The 25,879-nt window shown below is 50.5% G+C and overlaps 1 protein-coding gene and 1 long non-coding RNA gene across 3 annotated transcripts in view; both read left to right on the top strand.

Moving 5' to 3' along the window:
• The first annotated feature begins 2 nt into the window (after nt 1-2).
• LOC117018277 (uncharacterized) lies at nt 3-21,978 on the top strand. Its single transcript, XR_004422200.1, has 9 exons — nt 3-163; nt 1,073-1,342; nt 1,765-1,909; nt 2,911-3,060; nt 12,447-12,569; nt 15,791-15,871; nt 16,571-16,643; nt 17,489-17,647; nt 21,843-21,978. It is a non-coding gene; the product is annotated as an uncharacterized LOC117018277 (long non-coding RNA).
• A 744-nt stretch (nt 21,979-22,722) lies between these two features.
• Nucleotides 22,723-25,879, top strand: part of RBM33 (RNA binding motif protein 33) — an 84,173-nt gene continuing 81,016 nt past the window's right edge. Inside the window, exon 1 of one of the 2 annotated variants that reach the window (XM_033099200.1) lies at nt 22,723-23,325. In XM_033099200.1, coding sequence (XP_032955091.1) covers nt 23,283-23,325 — 43 coding nt within the window. In that variant the 5' untranslated portion in view covers nt 22,723-23,282. The remainder of the gene's footprint in view (nt 23,326-25,879) is intronic. The other variant, XM_033099199.1, reaches the window with a different exon arrangement.

The raw sequence follows: 25,879 nt of genomic DNA, 5'->3' as shown, positions 1-25,879 counted from the left end.
CTGCGTTGAAAAATCAGGAGGCTGTCGTTCTCCCAAATGAGACTCATGGAAATCTCAGTATGGAAAGCAGCTAAGTGTCCCGGCCCCTGTGGTGACACAGTTCCACCCTCCCCACCCTGCTCAGGCTGGAGGGCAGTCTGGGTGTGGAAAGGAGGATATTTTGGTACAGTGAGGAAAATGCTTTTTAAATTTCTTCCAAATAATCTGAACCATTTCCTTCAAATTCACCTGATGTCCATTTTCTGTGAGTGCGCTGAAGGTGCTAACTCTGTCTTGTTTGATTTTCAGTGCCTGTTCCCTAAAACATGCAGGCCTATCGAAGATGAAAGTGGGCAGTGTTTAGAGGGAAATGGGGGAAGGGAAGGGAGAGATGAGAGAGAAAGAGAGAAAGAGAGAGAGGGAGAGAGAAAGAAAAGGAAGGAAGGAAGGGATGATGGATGGATGTCCCAGGACCACCTTGGACCACACCTCAGCCAGGATTAGCCACTACTCTAAGGATCCTATACCTTTTAGTGCAGAGGACTATTTGGAAACCACTTTCGGGGTGTCACTGTTCATTTCTACTGGGGGGACAGTCACTGCTCCAGGCTCTCTCAGTGGGCAGATGAGGAAATATATGTAAAGGCCAACACACACACGTGCACGCCCCAATGGCTGTGCACACACACCTGCCCCGATGGCCGGATTGAGCCTGATGAGCGGAAACGACAGCTCCAACCCTGTTCCAGCACCTCAGGCTCTTTCCAGCTTCTCCCTTTTTGATATTGACGCATCCTTCTCCCACAGCAAGCACCCCACTCCTGTTTTCCTTGAAAAGTTTCTTAGCTTAATTCCCCAGCCCCACTCCCTTCCAGACCCCACTGCCCATCACTGGGGTTTTAATAAATAATAACCTAGTGTCCTGTTTCCTGAGGGCTTGCTGTGTACCAGGATCTGTGTGTTACTGAGACAATCACGTTTCACTCACGCAGCATCCATTCTACAGATGGGAGACCCAGCTTAAGGGAGATTTCGTCATTTGCTCACGTGCGCTCGTTTGTATGTTTAGTGCCATGATTTTATTTTTAATCAGGGCAGCAGCATGCCTGGTGAGAAGACACCAGTCACCAGTTCCCTAGGTATAGCTAAGTCCTGGCCAGCGGGACTTCTGAAAACTCATTAGAAGCATGAAGACAGCTGCCATAGGTCCTTCCTGCCTTTCCTTTGTTCTTCTGGCTTCCTCTTTGGAATGTCAGTTCGATGGCTGGAACTCCCGCAGGCATCCTGGTCCCTGAGGCAGCCTCGAGGCTGGAAAGCAGAGAGCAGATGTAGAGTAAGAACCCAGGAGTCTCGATCCTGAGAGGTGATCATCTCCCCCTCCCATTTAGAGAGTACTTAGCCCGCAGTGCAGAAGCGGGCGGCAACCCCAAGGAACCCAGCCCCTTGGTCCAGCTGATTGGAGAGTGGGGACACCCCTTCCAAAGGACCCTGTCTGTAAGCTGGGCTGGGCCAACGCAGTTGTTGAAAGTGAGACCCCGGCGCCTCGCTGAGGAGCCGGTAGGAAGAGAGGAAAATGGCGCATGGGGTGGGTCTCCCGTAACCCAGAGAGGGAGTGAGAGCCTTCTCGACCCCATGCAGCCTGGCTTTCCTTCTGCGGCTGTCTCTGGATCCCCAGCCCAAATCCAGCTTTCTCGCATCTGCCTCAGGTGTCACCACCAGGGAGGGGAGGGGGTGCAGAGGGAGTTCAGTCATGAGACCAACGTGTCCACCCATCGTGCTTTGCAGTGAGACACCAGTAAGACCTGTGCACCGCGCTCAGCGGCGCTTCCTGGCCAGTGAACACTCTGCTGTGCTGGTGAGGGCCGCCACCGCCTGGTCGCCCTGGAGACCAGCGCCTGTCCACACAGGGGCTGCACCTGCGCCCGTCCAGGTGTGTGCAGTTTCCTCCCCCGCTGGCCACCGCCCCGTCCCCTCCCCTGCACCTGGTCCTCAACCCTTCCCTGCTCAGGGCCTGGGGCTCTGCATTCCCAACCGGCCCACCCCGTCCATGTGGCCGGTCCTGAGATGCGTCCTTTACTAGAAGACTGTAATCACAAGTACAGCACTTTCCTGAGCTCTGCGAGTCATTCTAGTGAATTATGAAACCTGAGGGGGTCACGGGAACCCCCAGACTTGTACCCAGTTTGTCATAAGTGTGGGTGGCCTGGGGACCCCACTTGTGGCTGACGTGTGAAGTGGGCAGTCTGTCTGGGTACGGAGCCCTTAAAGCTGGGGGTTCGGGACCTGACTGGTGGCTGGTGTCAAAGTGCAGCGCACCTGTTGGTGTCAGGATGGCACAAAAAAGGAGGTTGGATTTTTGCTGTAACCATTTGTACTTTTTTAAAAAAAAGTATATCCTACTTACAACTAAATACATGAAGTTGAAAGGAAGATATTTTAATTCTGGGAGAGTCAATGATTTGAACATGAAATGTGGTCAGAACATGAAGTAACGAGAGTGAGGCCGGATTTTCAGCACCTGAGGGTGCTTAGGAGAAAAGACCTTTTCCAGTCTCCTTGGAGGGGGGCGTCTAGTGCTTTCCACTGGTGTTGCCTGTCGTTGGCCGCTGTTTTCAAGTATTCTCTGTTTGATTTCACCAACTAGCCTCGAGCACGCAGACCTCTGACCCCGGGAATCAGAAACGCTGTGTGTCACTTGTTGAGAGGAGACACAGGTGTTGGGGAGAGGCTGCTGGGCGGGAGGGGCGTCACGTTGTAGACGCTGCGCTGAGTGTGGGCCCTGGGCCCTGGGTGCATTGGCGTCACCACAGGAAGAGACACCCGCAGGGGGGCCCAGAAGGGTGGCAGGCATCACACGGCCACCCTCCCCCAGTCCAATCCGGCAGCCCCTCCTCTCCAGCCCCCACCCACAGGGCTGTCTCCTCTTTGCAGCCTCCTTTCTCTTCGGGGCCTCTCACTGCACAAAACGAAAGAAGAGAAGGAAAACACTTGGCGGGTTGGTCTGTGGCCGCAGGCCATGACTGAGGTCAGAGCTGGACCCAGCTAGAGCTGGCGGCGGGAAAGACTGGAGCAGCGGAGGAGGTGAGCTCAGCTGGGTTTGCATCTCAGCTCCTGATTCGCCGGCGAGGTTCAACCTGCCGCGCTCTGGGTCCATGACGGTGTCAGATGGGCCCCAGGTCGTCCTTCCCTGCAGGTGAGACTCCTGTGGCCGCCCCTCCCTGTGCAGCTGCACCTCTGCCCCGGCTCTGCCCTGGCCACGGTCCTCTGCAGAGAGAGGCTTGGCCCACTGGTTCTGTGTCAGGTCCTGCTTCAGCTGCTCAGGCGGGTCCCAGCAAAGCGGCAGGAAGGCCCCGGTGGCCTCCCCATGAGGACGCATGTGGCCCCGTGTCACCAGGGCTGTCCTTCTCGGCCACGCAGTGGCTGCCACTGTGCCCTCCACTTTGGGCCGCAGGACAGCTCTGAGGAGGGGAGGAGAGGCCAGCGTCCTGGGAGCCAGGTGGACCTGGGACCCTGAGTGTGGGACCGGCGAGCTGCCCCCTGCCCCTCTTCTTCTCAGGCCATTTACCTGGGCATCAGAGCGGTGTCATTTGTGCCAGGAATGCCCTAGAGTTGAAATAGCTGTCGTCCCTTTTGTTTCCGTCTGTAGCAGCCTTAGGACTGCTTTCGCGGGACTGGGCGGGGTACCGAGCTCTGTGGGAAATGCCCGCCTATCCCCTCCAGCCCACCCCACCGGCCAGAAGAGCCCGAGTGCCCGTCCCGGACCCGCGGCTGCTATGAGGGTAGAGGGTCTCGGCTGTGTTTAAAGCATTGAAAGTGTTTAGGTTAGAAGTACAGAGTTCCTGTTTCTGCCCTGGACAAATGCCATTAGAGGATTTGGTGGCATTCCTGGAGGCTTTGGGGCAAGGACCCCACCCTAGCCAGGATGGGGTACTTATCTCGAGGTGCCTTCTACCTTTTGGTAGAGAGCGATGAACCCCTCTGCGTGCTGGGCCTGGGCTGCCTGAAAGACAAAGCCAGTGTCACCCGCTGCCCACACCCCAGCTTTCCTGGAGACCTGAACCCCAGTCTTGGTCTGTTGCCACCTTCACAGCAGATCCTACCTGTGCTCCTGTGACTCAGCATGTCACTGGAAGGGGCCCCAGTCATGTCACTGTAGGTTAGCATGTCGCTGGAAGAGGACGTACCTGTGCTCCCTGTAGGTGTGACATGTAATGAGAAGAGGAGGTAGTCACGTCACCCTGCAGGTGTTGTCCATGGCAGGATTCGTGCATGGCATCGAGTAGGTGGTTCCGCCTCCAAGGGTGTGCTCAGGGCTGCCCCCAGGAACAGGGTGACAGCCATGTTGTAAAAGCCAGCAGGCTCTGGGGACAGTTCTGCAACTGCCACAGCCACCCTACAGCCGTCCTCACTGCCCAGAAAGCCGCTGTGAGGCTGAGATTGAGTCCAAAGCAGCGTCAGTGCCAGGCGGCCACTTCACTTAAAATCAGTATATTCCATCTCCACTGGATACATCAACCTATATTAACACAGCATTTCACAGAGAAAAGGGTATTGTGGCAAGGTGGTGTTGAGAGTTAACCCTTAAGGCAAAAAAGAATGAATAAGAGGAAAAGCCAACATCCTTCCCCCCAGCTCTATCCTCCTCCCCGAGGTTTCCAGCACCATCTTATTTACTGGGATCGACATTTCTCTTTCATTGAATGGCTTTGTCTCTTTTACTTAGACTGGAAACCTCCTGGGCAGGGACGGCCTGTCCCTCTGTCCCCAAGCAGAGCCAACAATAACCCCTCGCTGTCAAGACACGCACCATCATTGCCCGCATGTCTGAATAATGTACAAACGTCTGTGAGAGGGAGAAAGCCCAAAGCACACATAAGCCTTCTCTCGGGACCCCTGCCCTGTGGGGACACAAAGTGAGCCCCTCACCAGGCGTCCAGGCAAAGTGGGTGCTGGGCCAAGAAAGGGGCTCAGGGCCATCTCCCTCCCTGCCCCCCATAAGCCTTGGCTTCTAAACAGCGTTGTCCTTAGTTGTAACTTTGGCAGGGACCTGGAGCAAAAATCCCAGGTCATGACTCAGCTGAGAAGCACAAGAGTGACATCTCTCCTTTGGGCACAGGAGAGACAGGCAGAAAGGGACTTTTCCTTCAGCCGCCGCAGGAAGCCCCGGGAAGAGGAAGGACAAGAGCTGAGAGTGTCCTCTCTGCGCCCTTTTCTCCCTGGGTGCCGTTCTTTCCTAAAGACACTGAGAAGCGGCGTCTGTATTATCTGGGAGGAATCTTGTTGATGGAGGGAGCCTTTCCAGACCTGGGTGAGGCAGAGACAGGAGCGAGGGCTGCAGGGACGGCCACTGGAGACGCAGGCCCCGCGGGGGACAGGGCTGTGGAGCAGAAGGGCGTGGAGGACGGGGCACTGGCCAGTGCTGCGGGGTGGGCGGGGCACAGGTGGGCTCCTCTGCTGCCCCAGGCCCTGAGCTGGGCCCAGGTTAGTCCCAGCAGAACAAACAGAAGGTGCAGACTGAGCTGAGGTGAGCTGAGCAGCTTAATAAAGGGGGCGCAGGGTCTAAGGAAATGAGGCAGGACGGTGCCGTCGCTGGGGCCGTCACCAGCCTTGAGCCCACAGGAGAGGACGGTGTAGGAAAGGCTGGGCGTGGGGAACGTAACCTTCCGCCAGCCCTTGAGGAACAAATACTCCACATCTGCCCCACCCCACTCAAGCTCGACTTGGATGCCACCCACTGGCCCCTGTCGCTGGCACTGGGGGCATGGAGCCTGGGGACCCTGTCCATTGGGTGGGCCTCCCGGGCTCAGAGAGGGGCGTGGCGGGCAGTCATCCGGCACAGAGGCCTGGGTCACACAGGCCACACCCTTTCCGCCCTCTGATCAACCCACTGAGACTCTCGGTGTCTCGTGTCCTCTTCAGCAGTCCCCCCTTCCTCCTCCCCAGTCAGCCTCCTAAGTGCTCCAAGTGGCTCTTCCTAAAGATGCCAATCTAATCACTCAAAGACTAGACACCCAAACTCCATTTCCCTGGGGATAAAACCCGCTCTTTGACATGGCCGGACTGCTTGCCTCTCTCTGTCATTTCGTCTAGGTGCCTTCCTTTGAGTTCCCTAAACGTGTCATGCTGCTTCAGACCCTATGCGCCTCTATGCACTGGCCCTCCGCTCAGCCTGAGACACTGATGCTCCCTGTCCAGACCCTTCCTCACTCACCCAACCGTTCCTGGTCCTTCCAGACTTGATTCAAGCATCACCCCTCCAGGACGCCTTCCCCGAGCACTTGCCTGCCCTCAGGTCTGACTCTGAGCCTGGTTTTGGTTTCCCCCAGGGCAGCGCCCGTCCCCCCATGTGCTGTGTCAGCCCCTGGCAGTCGGTGGCCTCAGAGAGGGGCCCCTGGGCTGGGCCAGCCACCGCTCTCTATGTCCCCGGGACACAATAGGTGCTCAGGAGAGGGCTTGTGGAGCTGACTGCCCTGGGCAGGACAGTGCTGGCAGGACTCGGCCTTCCCAGCGACCACATAAGGGGCTGTTATTACGTGAACTCCTTCAGCATTTCCAGCTCTAACATTGCATCATTTGTCCCTGAACCAAAAGCCACGGAAAACAAAGCCTGGCACGAAAGGTCCCTTTTGATGGAGTGTTAGTCGTTCTCATCATTCGCCACATACTGTGTGCTAGTTTCTGTGACCTTGGGGACACGATTCTGACCACCCCCGGAGCCAGCAGGCACCTCTAGTTGTGGTCAGGCTCCCCCCGTGGCAGGGCAGTGATGGGCTCAGCTGTCACAGGAGTCTGGGGCCCTGTGGGCCTCGTAGCCTGAGGCAGTGCAGCGCTGTGTTTAGGGAGCTCACACCAGGGAAATAACGTGCACGCGGATATAAACAATATCGTATTTGCATTTTGCATGTTTTCCCTGTTTCCTCTGGAAATAATCAAAGCAGTACGTGTTGGGATCGCCTTTCCCAGACACAGGTCCTGTCCAGTATCGTTGGGAGCATGCGGGGAGGAAAACCTGTCCCCTGTGACAGGCAGGGTTCATCCACGCACCCCTGACACTGCTGGGCTCTGGAGAAAGGACTCCCCACACACAGGCCGGGAGGGGTACTGGGCTGCTCACCAGCCTGTCTCTCCTTCCACGGGACCGCTCAGTGTCCCACAACAGGTCCTTACCTTCTCTCCAAGATGAGTCTCTGACTTTTCAGGCTGCACCCAGCATTGGGTGTGTTCCGACTGTATTGTTTTGGACGTGGGGTGGGGACGTTATGTATTCTTCTAACATGAATCAAAGTAAAGCGTGTAGAGAGCATAAAAGCCAAATCCTCCTGCAGACCGCCCTGAAAAGCAGCTGCCCTGCTCGCTCCCAGCACCCACCCCACAGGCTCCTAGGCCGCCGATTCTGGCGGTTGGTCGTTGCCCACAGTAATTCCTTGACCTCAACCTTAGACATTCTGCAGACTTGCAGAATCGGGTTTGCTGGTATTTTGTCGAGAATTTTTGCATCTATGTTCATCAGGGATATTGACCTGTAATTCTCTCTTTTGGTGGTGACTCTGCTTTGGGTATCAGGCTGGCCTCGCAGAATGAGTTTGGAAGTGTTCCTTCCTCTTTCACGTTTCGGCATACTTTGAGAAGGATCGGTGCTAATTCTTCTTTAAATGTGCTGTAGAAATTCACCCATGAAGCCGTCTGGTCCCGGACTTTTGTTTGTTGGGAGCTTGTCAATTACTATTTGATGTCGTTGCTACTAATCTGTCAGAATTTCTGTTTCTTCCTGGCTCAGACTTGGATTTTATTTTTTCATAAAAATTGGGAACTGGCAAATAGCTCAGGGGTCGTGTACTCTAAACACTCGCTTTTTGTGTAGGAGAAAACAGAGGGCCAGGGCTGACCCGGTGCTCGTAGAGGCTGGAGAAGTGGTTGGTGGTGAGACTGGACATACACACAGACATGGGCTGTACAGACACAGCGAGTTCTGACCGTGGCCTGGAGATTACCCGTCACCCACGGCAGCCAGCCCAGGATCCCAGACCTCAGTCTCCAGCACCTGTGACCGTGACCATCAGAACTGGCCAGAATGGTGAGGATCTGAGCCGTAACTGCCAGCGTCCCTAATTTTTGTCCCCATTTCCAACTTCAGACCAACTGGGAAAAGCCAGATGCGCTCCCACAACCAATCACAGGGGAGCCTGACATCTCGTTGTCGCCCCCACGCCCTTCAGGCCCACCTGAGCCCCCTTTCCGTTAGGGAGCCGTCCCGCCTCCCTAGCCTTTGAGCCTCTGTCAGCACATGTGCTGGTGGCCGGACCTGCGCCAGCCCACTGGCTCGGTGGCCACGGTTGCTTCTTTGCTCGCACAGCGGAGGAGCAGGGCATGGCCACCGGGCCTCCCGTCCCTCCCCAGCTCACTGCGCAGAGCCCCGTCACATTTATAGTGGGGCTCACCTTCCTTACTTGTGTTGGCACATCTTTCTTTGTAATTTTCCCTAAGGCTGGCGGGCCCATGCCCCGCCAGCCCTGGGTCGTTTGGGGGCTGCCCAGTGCCGCCTGTGGAGGGCCCTGTGCTAGCGCATGTGTGCGTCATGGCTGGCTGCCCTCAGGTGTGACCGAGCTTTAATTTTCCAGGGAGGCCGTTCCTTGTTTGAATATTTTCTCGGTCGCTGTCCACAATGACAATTTAAAATGCAGCTCACACTGTGAAGTCAGATTGATTTATAAACCTGGCACATCATTTTTACAGCAAAATTCCACTAGGTTTACAATGTATCCCATAGAAAACACGTTTTAAAGAAGCCATAACAATTTATAGACCTGAACTCAAACTCCTCCTAAAAACAAATATTTCAGTAAATAACCTCAGAGGGAGGAAAGAAAATACACAATCCCAACATCTGATGAGAAAAAATGTTAGTTTTGCAAGAAATGAATTACTGCTGTTTGGTGAGGCAGAGCTCCCTTGGTCTGAGGGATTTGCAGCCTTAATATTTTCTTTTTAAGATTTTATTAGTGAAGGGGTACAGGACTTTATTGGGGAACAGTGTGTACTTCCAGGACTGTTTTCCAAGTCAAGTTGTTGTCCTTTAAGTCTTAGTTGTGGAGGGCGCAGCTCAGCTCCAGGTCCAGTTGCCGTTGCTAGTTGCAGGGGGCGCAGCCCACCATCCCTTGGGGGAGTTGAACCGGCAACCTTGTGGTTGAGAGGACGCGCTCCAACCAACTGAGCCATCCGGGAGCACAGTGGCCGCTCAGCTCAAGGTGCCGTGTTCAATCTTAATTGCAGGGGGCGCTGCCCACCATCCCTTGTGGGACTCAAGGAATCGAACTGTCAACCTTGTGGTTGAGAGCCCACTGGCCCACGTGGGAATTGAACCAGCAGCCTTCGGAGTTAGGAGCAAGGAGCTCTAACCACCTGAGCCACCAGGCCTGCCCACCTTAATATTTTTAACGCTCCATAAACCTGAATATGGGAAGTAAAGACATGACTATTAATTCTGAGTCTGACCAATTTTCTGGCCCTTCACACATTCCGAGAACAACAGCACTGGTTCTCAAGGAGCCTGGGGACAGGGGAGTGTCACTGTTGGAGCTTGTAGAATATAGAAGTTTGGACCTCCTGTCCCTTCCCAAGTGGGGCCCAGGTGATCCACTACACACGACTGCAGCAATATTCCGGCTCATTTTAGGAAGTATTGACAGGCTCACGCCATTTCTCTAACTTCCAACCACTGGGGGAAGACATGCCATGTCCCTGGATAACAAGAAGTCTCCTTAAGACAAGCTGAATCAGTGACATCAGGTCAACGTCAGGATCTGGGATGGACTTCAAAGGGGAGAGAAGTGACAGAGGCAGGAGGGGATTGGTCTACGTCAGGTCCAGGCAGCTTCCTGCAGCCAGACCCCCACCCTTCCGGCCTGGTCCCCCCTCACTCCTCCCTCTTATTTGATCCTTGCCCCCTCTGCCCTGGTCACTCACACAATCGAGCCCATTTCTTTGATTGCATGGAAGCTGGGAGCCTTGGAGGTACCAGTGCCTGGCCCCCAAATAGCATAGAACCCAGGAAGACAGAGAGCAGACCGTTACCAGAAATAAATTACCTACATTAAAACAATGGTTGCCAAAGGACAGTCAAGAAGGAAAACACAGTAAAGAATTCAGCCTTGAGATTTTACAGCCTCAGTTTTCTGACTCTCGAACGTGCGTTCTTGGAACATAACCTTGGGGGAATCTGTGGAGGGATTTTCCTGTGGGGGAATGTGGGACTCCCACATCTAGTGCCTCTGTTAAACCAGAAGTGACATTATTTGTGTCAACATGTTTTAATCAGATTTTGAAGATGCTCTACTGTCTGAAGATGAAAGGAAGGCTTGTTGGAGTAGTTTTTCCTGGTCTGCTCTGTTGTCCAATAGATCAATGAACTCACTGGGTGCCTAGGAAAATGACTGCAGTTTGTGGCTGTGGCAGCTTCAAAATCAAGCGAGCTGTAAAAAAAAAAAAAAAAAAAAAAAAAAAAAAAAAAAAAAAAAAAAAAAAAAACTAAAATTATTCAGACACGTTTTGCAAGTCGAAATATGTACATACTCATTTACCTTCCAATCCCGGAGAAGATTGCCTCTGCAGTGATGACATCTTTTCTCTTCGTTTACAATGTCAGTCAGTGCCACCTCTCCAGAGGGTGGAGGTGCCCTTCTCACGACACAAAGCCGGCAAGATCTCTGAGACTGACTCACTGTCACCACTACTCCTTAATTGAAAAACTGTTTCTTAAAGGCTACCTATGTCCCCTGACTCTTGGTCCCCACCTACCTAGATGCATCTCACAAATCATAGAGAGAAGACAACTAGCTTTGGGCTTCTTCAGAACCACATCGGCGAACCCACAAATGTCTGTCAGCACCGAGCAGCTGGGGGTGACTTTGCTGACCGCCCTGGGTCTCAGGGTCCCACCAACTAGACTGGTGGCTCGTCCCTAGGAAAAGGGCTCGCCGTGCATTGGAAAGCCCCGGGCTTAGGTTGATGCTTTGGTTCCCAAAGCTCATTTCTGTTTTCTGTTGTTTTTAACACCCATTTGATGGACTGATGCGAATATCAGCATTAGATGAAATAATTGAGAACTTGGACGTCCAAACAGGCATCGCTTTTAAAATTGCAAATCGTTAGCTGGTTCACAGACCTTCGCTGTGACAAGCATATTGCATTAAGTGGCCTAACGGGGCCTGTTCTGCTCCCGTAGGTCAGCCCTATGCTCGCCCAGCAGGAAATTTATTGAGAAAGAAATTATTCTGACTGGAAAGGAAAAGAAAAATGTGCATCTTTCACTAAATACTAGAAGATAAATAGAATATTTGATGAGTCACATTTCAGGTAGAAAGGGGCTTAGTGTATGCTCCGTTTGCTCTCTTGCCTCACCGTGTAACACATGCAAAATTTCTGTGTGAGAATAAAAGAGAATACAGAATTAATAAGATGTTGCATTTCAAACAAGTTTTAGGATACTGGTGTTGGTGCCCCAGAAAAAAAAAGCATGATATTATGAAAAACGTGTCAACTCAGTTATTTTAAATGAACAAAAAGAGCTGATATTTAAACGAAATATACAGTATATTTTCCCAGGCTGAAAACTTCCTTTGTAATGCAATCCATCGGGTTCCAATTTTAAACGATGCACCTCACGAATGTGGAGTTCTGGAAGTCTTGTTTTCCTAAAGCAGAATATCCTACACAGCATGGTTTGAACTCACCTGTTTTTCGTTGAATAAACGGAGCAAAGAGAGCGTACACGACACTCAGGGCGGTGACTCTTGCAGGAGTTCAGATTTCTGGACATTCTCCAAAGGACGGTAACAACGTCACTATTCACAGGCCCTTCATGTAGCCTCAACATCTCTAGCCGGCCGTCCTTCTCCTGGTCCTTCTCATTATCACCAACGTGCTGGGCAATGTTTAAGGAGATTAGAGAATCAAATAGTGGGCCTGGCTGGTTTGGGAGCATTTATTCAATTGTTGATCCAATTAACAGGCTTCTAACAACTTATGTTTACAAAATGCATCCTGTATTACCCAGAAATACAAGACAGGCTTAAATCCTCAAACATAATTTCCGCCCATGTTCCCAAAAGGGGCCTTTCTCAGGGAGCTGTCCACAGGCAGCGCTGACGGCCGCCAGTGGCTGCCATCACCAAGGCTCACAGGTGCCTACTGTGACATTGTCAGGACATCTAAGAAAGGCAAATCTTGTTCTCTCTCTGTTGTTTTCTTCCGAAACACATTTGACAACCCATCTTTTATTAACACTGGCTTTCTTTGAGATGATTCTTTCGTACACGACCATGCTACCTCAGCACAAGGTATGAATCACGGACTAAGAAGGACAGGTTCCTCTATAAAGAATATCTATGTCTTAATTGTCTCGAAAGCTTGGCATGGTAATTGAAAATTCAAAGGTCAAAAGTTCTACTTTGTTTTTCTTATTTTTTCAGGAAATCAAGAGGCCAACAACACAAAGATTGATAGAAATACATTTTCCTTGTCTCTTCTGCACATAATACTCAGCAGGGAAAGATGTCAGGCTGACAGGACTTGGCGCTGTTTTCTATCTAAAGGTGAATATGCTTTAGTACATCAACTAATAGAGATGCTGCCTTATGGGTAAAAGAACTAACAGACAAATCATGAACGAGGTCATCATGAAGGAGAGGGAACACTGGGAAACATGGTAAACCTCCACAGTAATCAGACACAAACGAAAGCCTAAACTGAGATGTCATGATTCCCCAATCAAATTATCATGCACACAAAAAAGGTATTAATCCCAGGGACGGTAGGAGAGAGGAAAAATCGGTCCAGTCTTTCTGCCGGGGGATGCAGCCAGCGATTCAAGAACATTAAAAGTGTTCATAGCCGTTGAGTCATGAATGACCCTCTTGGGACCCTAATCCAAGAAAAAAAAATCTCAAATCCAAAGATACATGGACGAGATCACTCATTCCAGCAGTACATATAACAGAAAAACACAGGACACACTCTAAATATCCCTGACAGACAGTTCACTAAATTATAACATAGTCAGATGATTATATATATTTAGTCAATAAAATCATGCGTATACATCCTTTCAGAGACAAGCATCTGAAAGGATATAGGCAAATGTCTCCAAATAGTAGGATTAAAGACGTTTTTCATGCAATTCTTTTGCTTACCTATGTATTTTAGTTATATATGCAATAAGCATGTATGTTTCAGTAATGAGGACAACTCTTAAAAGAGACTTCAGTTAAGAAATACATTTACTAAGAGTGTGTGAACAAATGCTTATGATGAAATAATAAGTGGATAAAAGGAAGATATAAATGTTACATACAGTATGAGCTCAACTATGTAAAATACACATAAAGGAAGGAAATATACTGACAAGTTGAAAGTGATTATCACTAACGTCTGAGTATGGGTAATCTTATTCTTTTCTCTATTTCAACTTTTCTGCAATGAGCAAACATTACTTTTAGTAGCAGGAAAAAAAATTTAATGAAAAAATGGACCTTGAACCATAACTTGTACCATAATAAAAATGAACTCAAAATGGATCACAGACTTAAATGTAAAACCTAAAATCATAAAACATCTAGAAGAAAATCGTTAAGCAAAGATTACTTAGGACACCAAAACCACAACCCAAAAAGAAAAACACTGATATATCGGATTTCATCAGAATTAAAAACTTCTGCTCTTTGAAAGCTATTGAGGAATATAAAAACACAAGCCATTGACTGGGAGAAATTCTTTGCAAAACACACACATGATGAAAAACTTGCATCCATCATATAAAAAGAATTCTCCAAAGTTGATAACAAGAAACAACCCAATTGAAAAATAGGCAAAAGATTTGAACAAAGAGCTATGGATGGCAAATAAGCACATGAAAAGATGCTCGATATCCTTAGTCATGTTAGGGAAATGCAAATGAAACCATATTGAAATAGCACAATACCAAGTGCTGGCCAGGCTAGAGCAACTGTCTCTCTCACGCTCTGCTGTTGCTGACGCACAATGGCAGCCATGTGGGAGCCAACTCGGCAGTTTCTCATAGTTAACATACACACCCCATATGACCCAGCAATTTCTCTCCTATGGACCCAAAGGAAACCAAAATACGTTCACTCAAAAACCTGTACACGAATGTTTAGAGCACTTCATTCCTAACCATCAGCAAGCAGACATAACCCAGACCAGCTGGAGAATGCACAAAGCAAGCGGGGTCCGTCTTTACAACGGGATACCACTCAAGCCTGGACCACTCAGCAACGCAGATGGGCCTCCAGTGAACTTTGCTGAGTAGAAAGAGCCAGGCTTCGAGACGACATGTGTGATTCCATTTCTATGATTTCACTTATATGACATCCTAGGAAAGGCAAGAACAGATCCGTGGTTGCCAAGGGCTGGGGCTGGGGAAGGAATTTAGGGCGATTTGGAACTATTCTACATCTTGGCTGAGGTTCTATAACTCCGTGCATTGGTCAGAATGCAGAGAACTGCACACTAAAAACTGAATATTTGCTCTTTAATTCCATGGACAAAGTTTCATGATTGTTAGGGAGATGAGAAGGTGCTGGACATGGATGGTAGTGATGATTGTGCAACGGTGTGAATGTATTTAATGCTATTGAACTGTACATTTAAAAATGGTTAAAATGGAAATTTATGTTTTGTGTATTTTGCCACCGTAAAAACAAAGTAGCATAGTTGCCAGTCATTAATTTTTTTTAGATATCCTAGTTTCCTTTTGGGTAGTGATTGTATTTTAAAGCACATTTATGTCTGTCACTTTATGGATCCTTACACCATCCCAGTGACGCCCACTGGGCTTCCAATGTCCCCTTTTAAAAGTCAGAAAACAGGTCCAGGTGGCCCAGTGACCTAAGCCACACGGCCTGCAGGTGGCGCCCTTTCCCTCCACGTTACCAGCACCAATCAGCCTCTTCTCCAGAAAGGATTAGGTGCTCCTTCCTTCTCCTTTGCTGAGTGACAAGTGACCACCGAGGTGTGGCCTGGAGCTACCTGTGGATTTTTGGCAACAAGGCCAATTCGATCACTAATTAATTTCACTCAGTAGCCCAAGCAAAGGTTGGAGTCTTAACATTCAAAGCTCACGTTTGACCAGTGCCTCTGTTTCATTCATTTTCTGTCACATATAGGAAGCAAGAGCTTTGATGGTGACACTTTAGCTGGGTGCAGTGCACTCTGATAGTTTTTATTCTGTTCTATACTATTTCATTTTTTAAAACTGCTGTCATGGCCCACTACCTTGACTTTATCATCCCGTAATAAGTAGTGAGGGACCCACGATTTGGAAAACAACTCTAGTGAGCCTGGATACATAACACTTCAGTGTCTTCTTCACCACTTTCTAGGGGAAAGACTTGAGGGTACACAGAGCCTGTTCAAATATTTGGGAACTAAGTATTTTTCCCAAATTGAAAACTGGTTTTATAGAAGAGTGCCTCTCAGGCCTCATTTCCTACTCTGGGACCTGCACTGCGGCTGCTCCAACCACGTGTGTGACCCGTTCCTCATACCTCGAGGCACTGTCCTGCCTCAGGGCCTTTGCACGGCTCTTCTTTCTGCCTGAAGAATCTTCCCGCAGACATCCCACAGCCAGGCCCTCACCTCCTGCCCGTCTGCTCCAGTGTGACATTCTCGGTGAGGCCTGCCACACGGCAGCCACTCTCTGTACCATTACCCTTCTCGTTTTCTCCTACTCATGGCACTGTCAGCTCCGAATGAGCTATTCAGTTCATTTATTTATTGTTTATTGTGTTTCTCCCAGTCAGACTATAACGCCACCAGGACCAGGACCTTCACCTTTTCTTCACTAACATCCCGACTGAAACAGAGCAGCAGCTGGCAGGTATTAACAGGGGCTTATGGACTGCCGGGTAAGGGAATGGATGGATGGGTTCGTTTCTTACATATTTTCTATAAATTAGAATAAATAAATGACAAGCTTTACCTAGTATCTGGTCCAGAGGAGAGGAGCTGGGCACATGGTTCTGGGTCTTACCCACCCCCTCCACCCCCAGGCCCGGGCTGGCACAATGGTTCTCAGAGTGTGGGCCTAAGGAACCCCTCATGCTTCCTACACTGCAGATCCCGACCCCATCCCAGGCTTACTGAACTAGACTATCTGACGCCGTGCCCGGGGGTTTGTGTTTAAACAAGCCCCAGCCCCACCCCAGGGAATCCCTGGTACCACGGAGAGCTCTTGAGTTAGGAACTGAATTCCGAGCCATTGTCTGGTACTAATCAGCTATTTGGACTTCTCTGTTAGTTGCATGCTGTCAGACTAATTCAGAGTGTGCACATTCTGCTAGCGGTAGCTGGTGGTGGTGAAGGTGGAGGTGGTGATGGTGGAGATGGTGGTGATGGTGGTGGACATGGTGGTGATGGTGGTGGGGGTGGTGGAGACAGTGGTGATGGTGGTAGGGGTGGTGGAGACGGTGGAGATGGTGGTGGGGGAGTGGGAGTAACCAAGCTGCTGGCACTGATCAATACTGACCGAATGCCAAGCACCATCTCAGGGCATTAACTCCTTTAATCCTCTCCACAGCCCCAGAATTGGCGCTATTATCACCCCCCTGCCCCCCAAATCTGAGGACAAGGACGCAGAGAGGAGGGACATGGTGAGTTTAAGGTCATAGACTGGTTCAAAGCCAGCTGTAGCTGCTCTGGTTTTCTGACTGTACGATTTCACTGCCTTCAGTGTGATTTCAAATGGCTATTTCTTTAAAATAAGAATCAATACATATTATTTCCTCATCTACTATTTTAGACAAAAAAATCTACAGTTAGGTGATATAAAATCAAGTAGGAATTACTCAGAGGATTGGTTTTTATAAATTTCCACCTAACCCCCAGAGGAGGCCTGAGGTCCCCGCTTTTTGCGCCCCTCGTCGCTCTCTGATGCTCGAGGTGGGGCTGGCAGGATGAACCCCGTGTTTGCCGCATGCTGGGTACTCGGAGCCTGGGAGGGCCCCTGCTGGCTGGCCTGCTGGGCCTTTCCAGGGAGGGTGCAGGTTGTTCCAGCTGCCTGCCACTGGGTGAGCTGGCACCTGGGCTCAGGCCTGAGAGCAGACTCTACTAGGACGCCCCTGCTCGTCTTCGCACCCTAAGACCAACTGGGAACCCAGTCACTGGCCAGTGCGTCAGGCATGGCTGTTTTAAACTCCCCTGGGGCTTGGGGTGATAGGAACACCTCCCTTCCTGCCCCCTCTGCTCTACCCCTGGGGCCGTGGGCTCTCCTGAGGGACACCTGAAAAGTGCTTAGTGAGACCCCAGGAACCTTCCCCTTCAGCCCCCTTAGAAGACTTCATCTCCACGCTCATGGTTTCATACTTAAGTAGGACACGTGGCCTGGGGGCTGAGTGCTGGGCTAACAGCATGGGATTTGAAACGTGTGTCCAGACCGGGCTGGGAGGGAGGGCAGCCTGGCACTGCCTAATAACCATCTGTTTCTCTCCCTCGGTAGGTGGGCTTCCGAGGTAATGGGATTTATTCTGGAGTATTTCCTCCACTGTTTGGAGCGTCACCGTGCAAAGGGCCTGGCCGTGGAACTGGCCATCACAGCTTTCGAGGCTCAGAGGGTTCTTTGTGCTCCCCACATGAGTCGACAGCACCTGAGACAGAGGTGAGTGTCCAACAGAAAGAGCTGGAGAGGGAGCAGACCCACAGGCTCTTACCCCCGCGAGCAGGAGGAACGGCACTGCTGGCAGGTCCCAGGCTGTGCATCAAGGAGAGAGCAAAACAACGTGTGTGTGTACATGCTGGAGTTCTGTTCCCGTAAGAAACGAGGAGAAAAGCAAGCATGTGAATTATCTGTTCACTTGTGCAGAAAAAAGAAACTCAGGAAGGAGATAACATACATGAATGAGATTGGTTCTCTCTAGGGGATAGTGGCAATTGGGTGGAGAGATGAGGGAGTGGGAACGGGGTGTCAGGAGCGAGGAGGGACCCCGTCTGAGTACCCCCTGTGTATGGTTCTCACTTTAGAACCAAGGTAGTGTTTCACATAAGTCAATCAGTAAAGACGGAGGAAGAACCCCAAAGAAATACCAACAGAAACCAATGAATCTGACTGTATTACAAATAAATAACATAAACAGAAGCGGGTGGGCAAGAAAAGAACCAGCCTAAATAACTGTGGAAAACAGGAATTTGTTGCTGTAACAAAATACCGTAGACGTGGGCGGCTTTCACAACGGGCTTTATTGCTCCCAGTTCTGGAGGCTGGACGCCGGAGGGGAAGGTGCCGGCGCTTGGTTCTGGGGGAGGGTTGCTTCCTGACTGTAGATGGTCCGTGTGCTCACGTGGGGCCAGCGCTCTGGCGGCTTCTCTCGTAAGGACACTGATCCCATGGCGAGGGCCCCACCCTCGTGGCCTCACCTAACCTCATCACCTCCTAACAACCTAGCTCCTACTACCACTGGGAGGTAGGGTGTCAGCAGAGGAATTTGCGGGGGCACAAACATTTGCTGCACAACATACTCTGAGGCTAAAGGTGAAGGAGACCAGATCCCACTTGAAGGGCTTTCCAATGGCCGAACCTGTGACAATTTGAACACAGTAAATCATCATAATGCGTTACACCCCACAGAATAAAGTAAGGATCCAGTACTTACTGCAGTGTGTTGTTGAGTGGCAGGCGGTCAAGGAAAACTGGAACAAACCTGTGGTGAATGCCTTTTGGACAGGGTTGTTTAGACTTTGGACAGCGGGTAAATGTTTACCTTCTGCTCAGAAACAGCCATCTTCCTTCATTTTCTGCTGGTGAAAATTCCATCCTTGGGCTGCATAATATACTAGCCTGACTTTAAGTTTTAAGAAGTTATTTCTGGACTGTGTGTCTCTCCTTCCTGCCTCTTCATTCCCATCTTCGGAGCCTGCGGTTCCTCCCTGGAAAGGACGTGGCCAGGCCATAGCCTCCCACCCTTATTGCTGCAAAGGAAGGAGGCCCAGGCTTGGGTTACAGACCCATCCCTGGGCAGTCTCCAGCGGGAGGAAGATGACAGCAGGAAGGGGTAGGGAAGGGGTGGTGCCTTCGTTTCACAATCCTATTACTCGAGAAGGAGTAAGGCAAAGCATTTCTCCCTTTTTAAAACCCTGTGCAGAGCATGAATCCTTCCTCTGGTTTTTGAAGCTACAGGAGCTCTATAGTGTACTCACTGTTCCCATCACTAAGTGCCTTAAAAATTCTCTCTCCCTGCATACGCCAAGGGGGAAACTGAGGCCCAGACATGACTGCCGTGAGGTGAGACACCTCGAAATGCTCAGCGCTCCTGTGGAGGTGTGGTCCCTGAGATTTGTTGTTGGTCAAAGGGATAAACAACAGCTTATTCCGTCGCCCAATTGACAGTCAATACTTGAATTTAGTGCACGGGTATTAGAATGACTGTCAGCTTTGGAGTGTGGCACATTCATTCTGGGGGATCTATAACTGCTTTCAGTAAGAATGTGTTTCAATGATTTGGTCTTGCAGATAGATTCACGCTGGGACTGGGCTATTCTCACAGCGACCACACAGAGAGCTGCTGGCTGAGGCCACACTGGGCTCCCTGGGGCAGGGCAGCATTTGGTCATTGTCACATGTGCGCTGCCCAGACCCGGTCTCAGAGCTTGAGTCATGTTCCATGTTCCCGACCCTGGTGCCTGGAAGCCCCTGTATCAGTAGGCACTCCACACATCAAACCCAGGAAAAATCTGACCCTACTCTTCCTCTCCTTTTCCCTCCACTCCACACTTGCCATCGGCACAAATCCAACACCCTGGGGCGATTCCAGTGCTGGCCGGCCCCCTGGGTGGTGCCCTCTTCCCCCCCCCCCCCCAGGAGACTCCTTGTGCCAGCCTGCGAACCCACAGGGATGTACTCCTTACATGTAGAGCGCTGAGATCCCCTACTGGGCTTGGGGTGTGCTTCTCTGATCTGGGCCAGCACCCCCTCCCACCTCCCGCACCCGTCCTGTCACGACCCCTGCTTCCTACCGGCTTTAGGAGGAGATTATGAGAAGGGAAGGTTCAGAAGAAAGGGAAACTAAAGGGCTGTGGTCACTGTGGAGTCTTTTCTTGATTTCTCACTTTCATCTCCTATTTATTTCATTTATTTTCTTTTCTGATCATTCCAGTACCTGAGGTCCTTGGGACGTCCATCTCTAGTTTGTAGTTTTCTGAGTCTCAATTATAGTGGTTTCTTCCCTTGTGTTCTGTGATCACTGATTGGAAGTTCATAGTTGGTTGGTCCTAAATTGTGAAACATGGGGGAGCATCATTTGAGGAAGTCCTCCCAGAATCTCTGGCTTACTCTGGGAGCCCCATGTTCATCTTCTCTCTCCCCAACAGAGGCCCAAGAATTTATTTCCTATTAGAAGTGCTAATAGGGGTATCTTTCCTCAGGGAATCCCTGCACTTCTTGTATGCTCTCTACTTACTGCTCAGGGTGTTTTGTTTTGTTTTGCTTCCTTCCTCTTTAGATTTAATTTCTAAAGCCTAGCAATACAACGACAAATGTTTTTGGCAAATCTGTTCATTCTGTAGTGGGGGAGGGGCCCTAGGATTTCCTGTCTATCACAGTGACAGGGACAGGAAGGCTCCTGCATTCACTTTTAACTAAAAAAACTGCGAAGCTTTTAAAATTTTTGGCAGGATGTGTATGAAATGTAAGTGCTCACTAGGCGGTCTCCTTAGGTGTAACCACGCACACTCATGTAATGTCACACTCAGCAACAGCTTCATGTAGGTAAAGAAGAACCCCACAATGCTAGCAGGGCAGCAACAGGTGACCCCTGGTGCAGTCCATACAGGTGTGCATGAGCTCCCCACATAGGAGCTGCTCTTTGGCACCCCAAATACAACTCAGGTGCAAGATGAGAGTATGGGAGGTGCTCTGGCTTAGAAGCCCTTCATCCATGGGAACCAGTATCTCTTATCGCTCATAAAAAGTAACTGAGTTTATCTCTTAGGTCCCCATCGTCAGTTAAGAGAGAGCCTAAAGGCATGGCTTCCCGACATGTTTAAAGGTTACTCAGTCCCCTCAAGCCAGAAGCAGTGTACCAGTCAGAGGGATTTCTGATACTAGCAACGTTGTTGTCTAACACAGTTGACATTCTACCTTCATTAGGTTTCTCGAACAAAATAGAAAGAAAACCCAGTGATATTTGTCAGTGGAGAAGATAAAGGGTTTGTCAAACCTTTACCCCCAGTGAGTTATCAAGATCTTCAACTATTTATGGTGTCTACGCTGGAAAGTTTTTCCAATGGGTGTTGGAGCAAAAATGTTTAGACTCTTGTCCTGAGAAATACAGTTAAGTGGTTTAGATAGATGTGAGACAGAAATCTTTCTGGAGTATAATATGGCTACAAAGTATCTATGCAATTGTTTCATCTTTGTGAATTTTTTCTTTTTTTAAGTATCCTTCTCATCATCACCGGTAAAACCACCCTGAAAAACATCTCAGGAATTCCATTGTCCATAGTTCAAAAATGAATGAAAGGTGACTAGGGGTGCAGGCCACTTTAAATCTGGACGTGTGAATGTGCTTTCTGATGGACACTTAACTATTCCAGGTTGCTTGCGAAGCTTATTATTTTTTTTGCAGTGATTACACACAGCTGAACCAAAATAGATTTTTTAAAATTCTGTTTTTATTTTTTTGGACGAGTACTACTTACATTAGTTATTAATGCAGGAGTGTTTATTTTTTTCCAACATCGTGTTATGAAAAATTTCACACCTACAGAAAAGTGGAAGTTTTACAGTAAACATTCTTTCAGCACCAGGACGGGACCATTAACGTGTGATTGCAGTTGTTTCATTACATGTCCATCTGCAGCCACCCACGCGCCAGGCTCCAGCAGGGACTTCTGCGACTGTTACTAACCCGTGTCAGGACGTCCAATGCACACCTCTCCATGCTGCCCAGACTCGCTAGTGCAGTGACAGCCATCTTTCTAAAACACAAACATCACCGTGTAACTTCTGTTATAAACCTCTCCCTATAGCTTCAAAAAAAAAAAAAAAAAAAAAAAAAAAAAGCCCGGAAGTCCTTACTGCCTTCAGGCCGGTGCACAGCTTTCCAGCTTTCGGCTCATCGAGCGCCTTCCTCATCTGCTACATGCTCCGGTGGCCCCACGGCTGCTTCCAGTTCTCAATCATTCCGGTCACCTCCACCTCAGCCTTGGCTCAGCCTTTTCCTTGTGCCCAAGCGGACCCCTTCCTTTCCCCCTAACCCTCACACGCACTGTTGCGGACTCAACGTTTTCAGCTTGTGTGCCCTTGAATTCCCGATTATACGCCGCCTCCTCCCATCACAAAAGAGAATAAAAGCAAACCCACAAAAACTTGCGCCGACATCTCAGACCAGCCTCGTTCGGACGCCTCGTCCCCAGCAGCCCTCAGCCTTCCCGGATCTGCCGTGTCCCCAGCACCCGTCCCTTAGGTCCCTTGTTACTGTCTCGTTTTCTGACCTTCTCGCCGCTCGGATACGCCATCTCTGGTTCTCCTTTGACCCCTCGTGTCTAACCGAGTGTCCGGGCAGCAGGGAGCGCCGGGCTCGTGCAGCGGCGCCCGCGCACCCGCCCCGCCGCAGCCCCGGCCAGTGCGCTCGCCGGCTCCCGCCCGGCCCGGCCCTCGACGCGGCTCCCGCTCCGCGCTCCCTCCCCGCGGCCGCACCTCCCGCAGTTACGCAGCTCCGGCCACTCGCCTCACTGTCCAAACACCGGCACTCGACTCCCGCCCCAGTCCGGGCCCCGAGGCCTGCTCACTGCCACTTCCGACCGGAGATGCGCCGGCCGTAAAGCTCGGCGCCAGCTGCTGCAACGCGCTTACGACAGAGCCCGGGACCGGACTACGGCCGGCAACCGCCCCCGCCCCCGCTGTAAGCGTTTGGGTTTCTGGAGCCCGGCCGGGCGGCCGTCTTCCTGTTTGCCTTCCGCGCTCGGTCTGCGTCCCTCAGAGGCCGCTCGGAGGCGGCTCGGAGCCGCTGCGGCTCGGAGGGGAGGGCCCTCACCGGCGCCTCCCGGCCGCCATCATCCCGGCGTGCACCGCGGCGGCGGGCGAGTCGGCGGCCATGTTGCGGTAGTTTGTTGTTTTCTTTCTGCGGAGGAGCAGGGCCGCAGCGGCCCGGACCCGCTGCCTCGCTCGCCCCCTCCCCAGTCCTGGCCCGACGCCCCCCGACGCCCGGCCCCCGCCGCACGTCCCCCGGCCCCGGCCGGCCCGGCGGCCCCCCAGCTGGCTCGGTGGGGCGAGGCTGAAGCCGGGCCCACGGAGCACCATGGCGGCCGCCCTGGGAGCGGGCGGAGGAGCCGGCGCCGGAGGTACGTGAAGCCACCCGCGGGAGGACGGGGCCGGGCTGCGGGGGCCGCGGCGTCCGCCCGTTCGGGTGGGACCGGCCCCCCTGGCCCCCCCCGCCCCTTTTGTCGCTGTGTCCTTGTCGCGCCGCCTCCCCTGCACCGATCGCGGGTGTCCGTGAGCTTCGGCGTCTCCTCTTTGGAGTCTGCACAAAGCATAGGCTCCTTGTAAGCGGCGGCGGCGTCAGGCGGTGTGGCGGCCTGTCCCGGGGAGGGGACAGCGCCCCCGCTCTGCGAGTGCCACTTCTGAGGGCGGGGGTAGCCGCCGAAGGTGGGGTCGGCCTGACACGTCTAGGTGGGTTTCGAGCCCGGTATGGAAACAGCTGAGAGATTCACCTTTGGGCGGGAACAGTGCAGCGATTCAGAAATTAAGAATTCTTAAAAAAAAAGGAAAATCTGAACGAATTCGTCTAATTTTACAGGAGTTCCATAGTTGTCTAATGAAACACGGTTAATGTTTCGTTGTCAGCAGCTTACAAGATGGAAACGGGACAAAAAAGGTTTAGATACTGAGGCCGTTCCTCTTGTTTTGCAAGTGTGAAGGATTTTGATAGGGCACCTAACTCAGATTTCAGGTAAAATCACTTTCTGTTGAAATCACATTTTGTTGACTGAGTTTTTTTTTTTAAATATGGGGAAATACTTGAAAGTGACTTTTACGGTTATTTGAAAACTTTGCTAAAGGAGACCCCGTAGATGGTCAAGTATGGACAACAAAAGCGATTGAGATGAGCTCTTTATTGAAACATTAAAAAAGCCAGTCTGGTGTGTAGTCCAGATGTGCTCTTCAGTACCACTTACCTGTGAGTACATCCCTGAGTAATCCTGCTTAGGGATTCTGGCCTAAATATCAAAACGTTTGCATGGCAGAGTGGAACACACCACAGAGGCCAAACGCAGAAATGTGGCTTTTGGCGTATGATTGTGTGTGTGCCATTTCTGTCAGATGCTTTTTTGCGTGGCAGATCTGGGGCTTTGTCGTTGAACTTTGAAAATACATGGTTTACCTTTCACACGTGTTTATTTCTGGGGATCAGAATGCTGTGGTTTTTATTTTTTTTTTTGTCACTTTCAGGTGTAGTCTGGGGACTCCTGGGCCAAAACTACGTATTTGCATTGACGATACTAACCTAATTTGCACGTTTCGCTCTGCTCTCTCGCTAGTGTGCAGCGGAGTTTTCCAGGATGTGTGCGGACGTTTCCAGGATACAGATGCTAATGGGATGTGTGCTTGCATGTGTAGTCTTCCAAGTCTCTCGGTTTTATTTCTGGTATAGTAAGTGACCCGGGAATATAAGCCACATAAACAAAAGCTTTTCGGTGTCTTCAATAAATTTGACTCCAGAAAGTCTGAAAATCGCTTTTAGAGGCTTCAGTAGGCCTTATCCTTGATGTTTTGGAGTTTTCTTCCATTTTGTCACAAGTGCCCGGCTTCTAATTGCTCTTCACTAAAGCCAAGCTCCTTACCCAGGTGGCCGTGCTGCACGCCCCACCTCCCCCACTCCCCACCTCCCCCACTCCCCACCTCCCCCACTCCCCACCTCCCCCACTCCCCACCTCCCCCACTCGCGCCTGTTGCTTGCCTCCCTCTGCAGGACTGCTCCTTTCCTCCTTCCCGCCAAGCTGGCTCCTGGAGGCCTGCCTTCCTTTAGCATTTGTGGTGTCTCAAGTATATCCATCTCCTGCTTATGTGCCTCCCTCCTCTTTATTCTCTGGTCCCCTTGTTCTTCAGAACATTTGTCCCAGTTTGTAATGTTAATTACTTACTTTTTTTTTATCCCCCTTTCCCGTTGGTCTAAGCCCTGTGAGGACAGGCGTGCTACCTGTCTTATCTGCCACGTATTCTGAGTTCCTGGCACATCATGTATGTTCAGTACCTATTTGACGCATGAATGAGTTAAGCAGTGAAATGTTTTATGACTCCGTTTACGCCTTTTTCTGTGCACGCTGAAGTTGCACATTTATAGCTGTGTGACCTCTTCTGGTACGAACAGAACCCTGTATTGCTCACTTCGTCCTTAAGGGTGGCCCTGGAACTCTTCCATGTCAGGTGACGGTGGTGTGGATCCACCATGGATTGTTTAGCCATTTTCCTGTTGATGGGCATTTCAGTTATTTCTACTGTTTGATTACTGTGGAAAGTACTGCACTAAACGTCTGTACACACCTTGGTATGCGTAAGCAAATGTTTCTGGGGGGTAGATACCTCTAGAAGTGGAAATACTATAAGTTACATACATTTAATATTTGATACATATTATCAAGATGTTTTCCAAAAGGCTAGTACCGCTCTAACCCCCATCAGTAATGTATGAGAGTACCCCATTTCCCAAACCTTTGTAAGTTGTTTTAATTCTTGATAATCTTGAGACAGAAAAATAACCTCAATTTTGTAATTTATATGTCCCCCCATCTCTAGTGAAATTAAGTATCTTTTCGTACATTGTCTTTTTCTGCCTAATTATATAATTTTTAAATTTTTATTGGGTGGTTGATCTTTTTCTCATTATTTTAAAGTATT

This window comes from Rhinolophus ferrumequinum, chromosome 26 (genome assembly GCF_004115265.2).
Source record: "Rhinolophus ferrumequinum isolate MPI-CBG mRhiFer1 chromosome 26, mRhiFer1_v1.p, whole genome shotgun sequence".
In the NCBI taxonomy this organism is placed as follows: Eukaryota; Metazoa; Chordata; class Mammalia; order Chiroptera; family Rhinolophidae; genus Rhinolophus; species Rhinolophus ferrumequinum.
The sequence above is the reverse complement of the archived record's forward strand: the minus strand, read 5'-3'. Positions and strand labels throughout refer to the sequence as shown.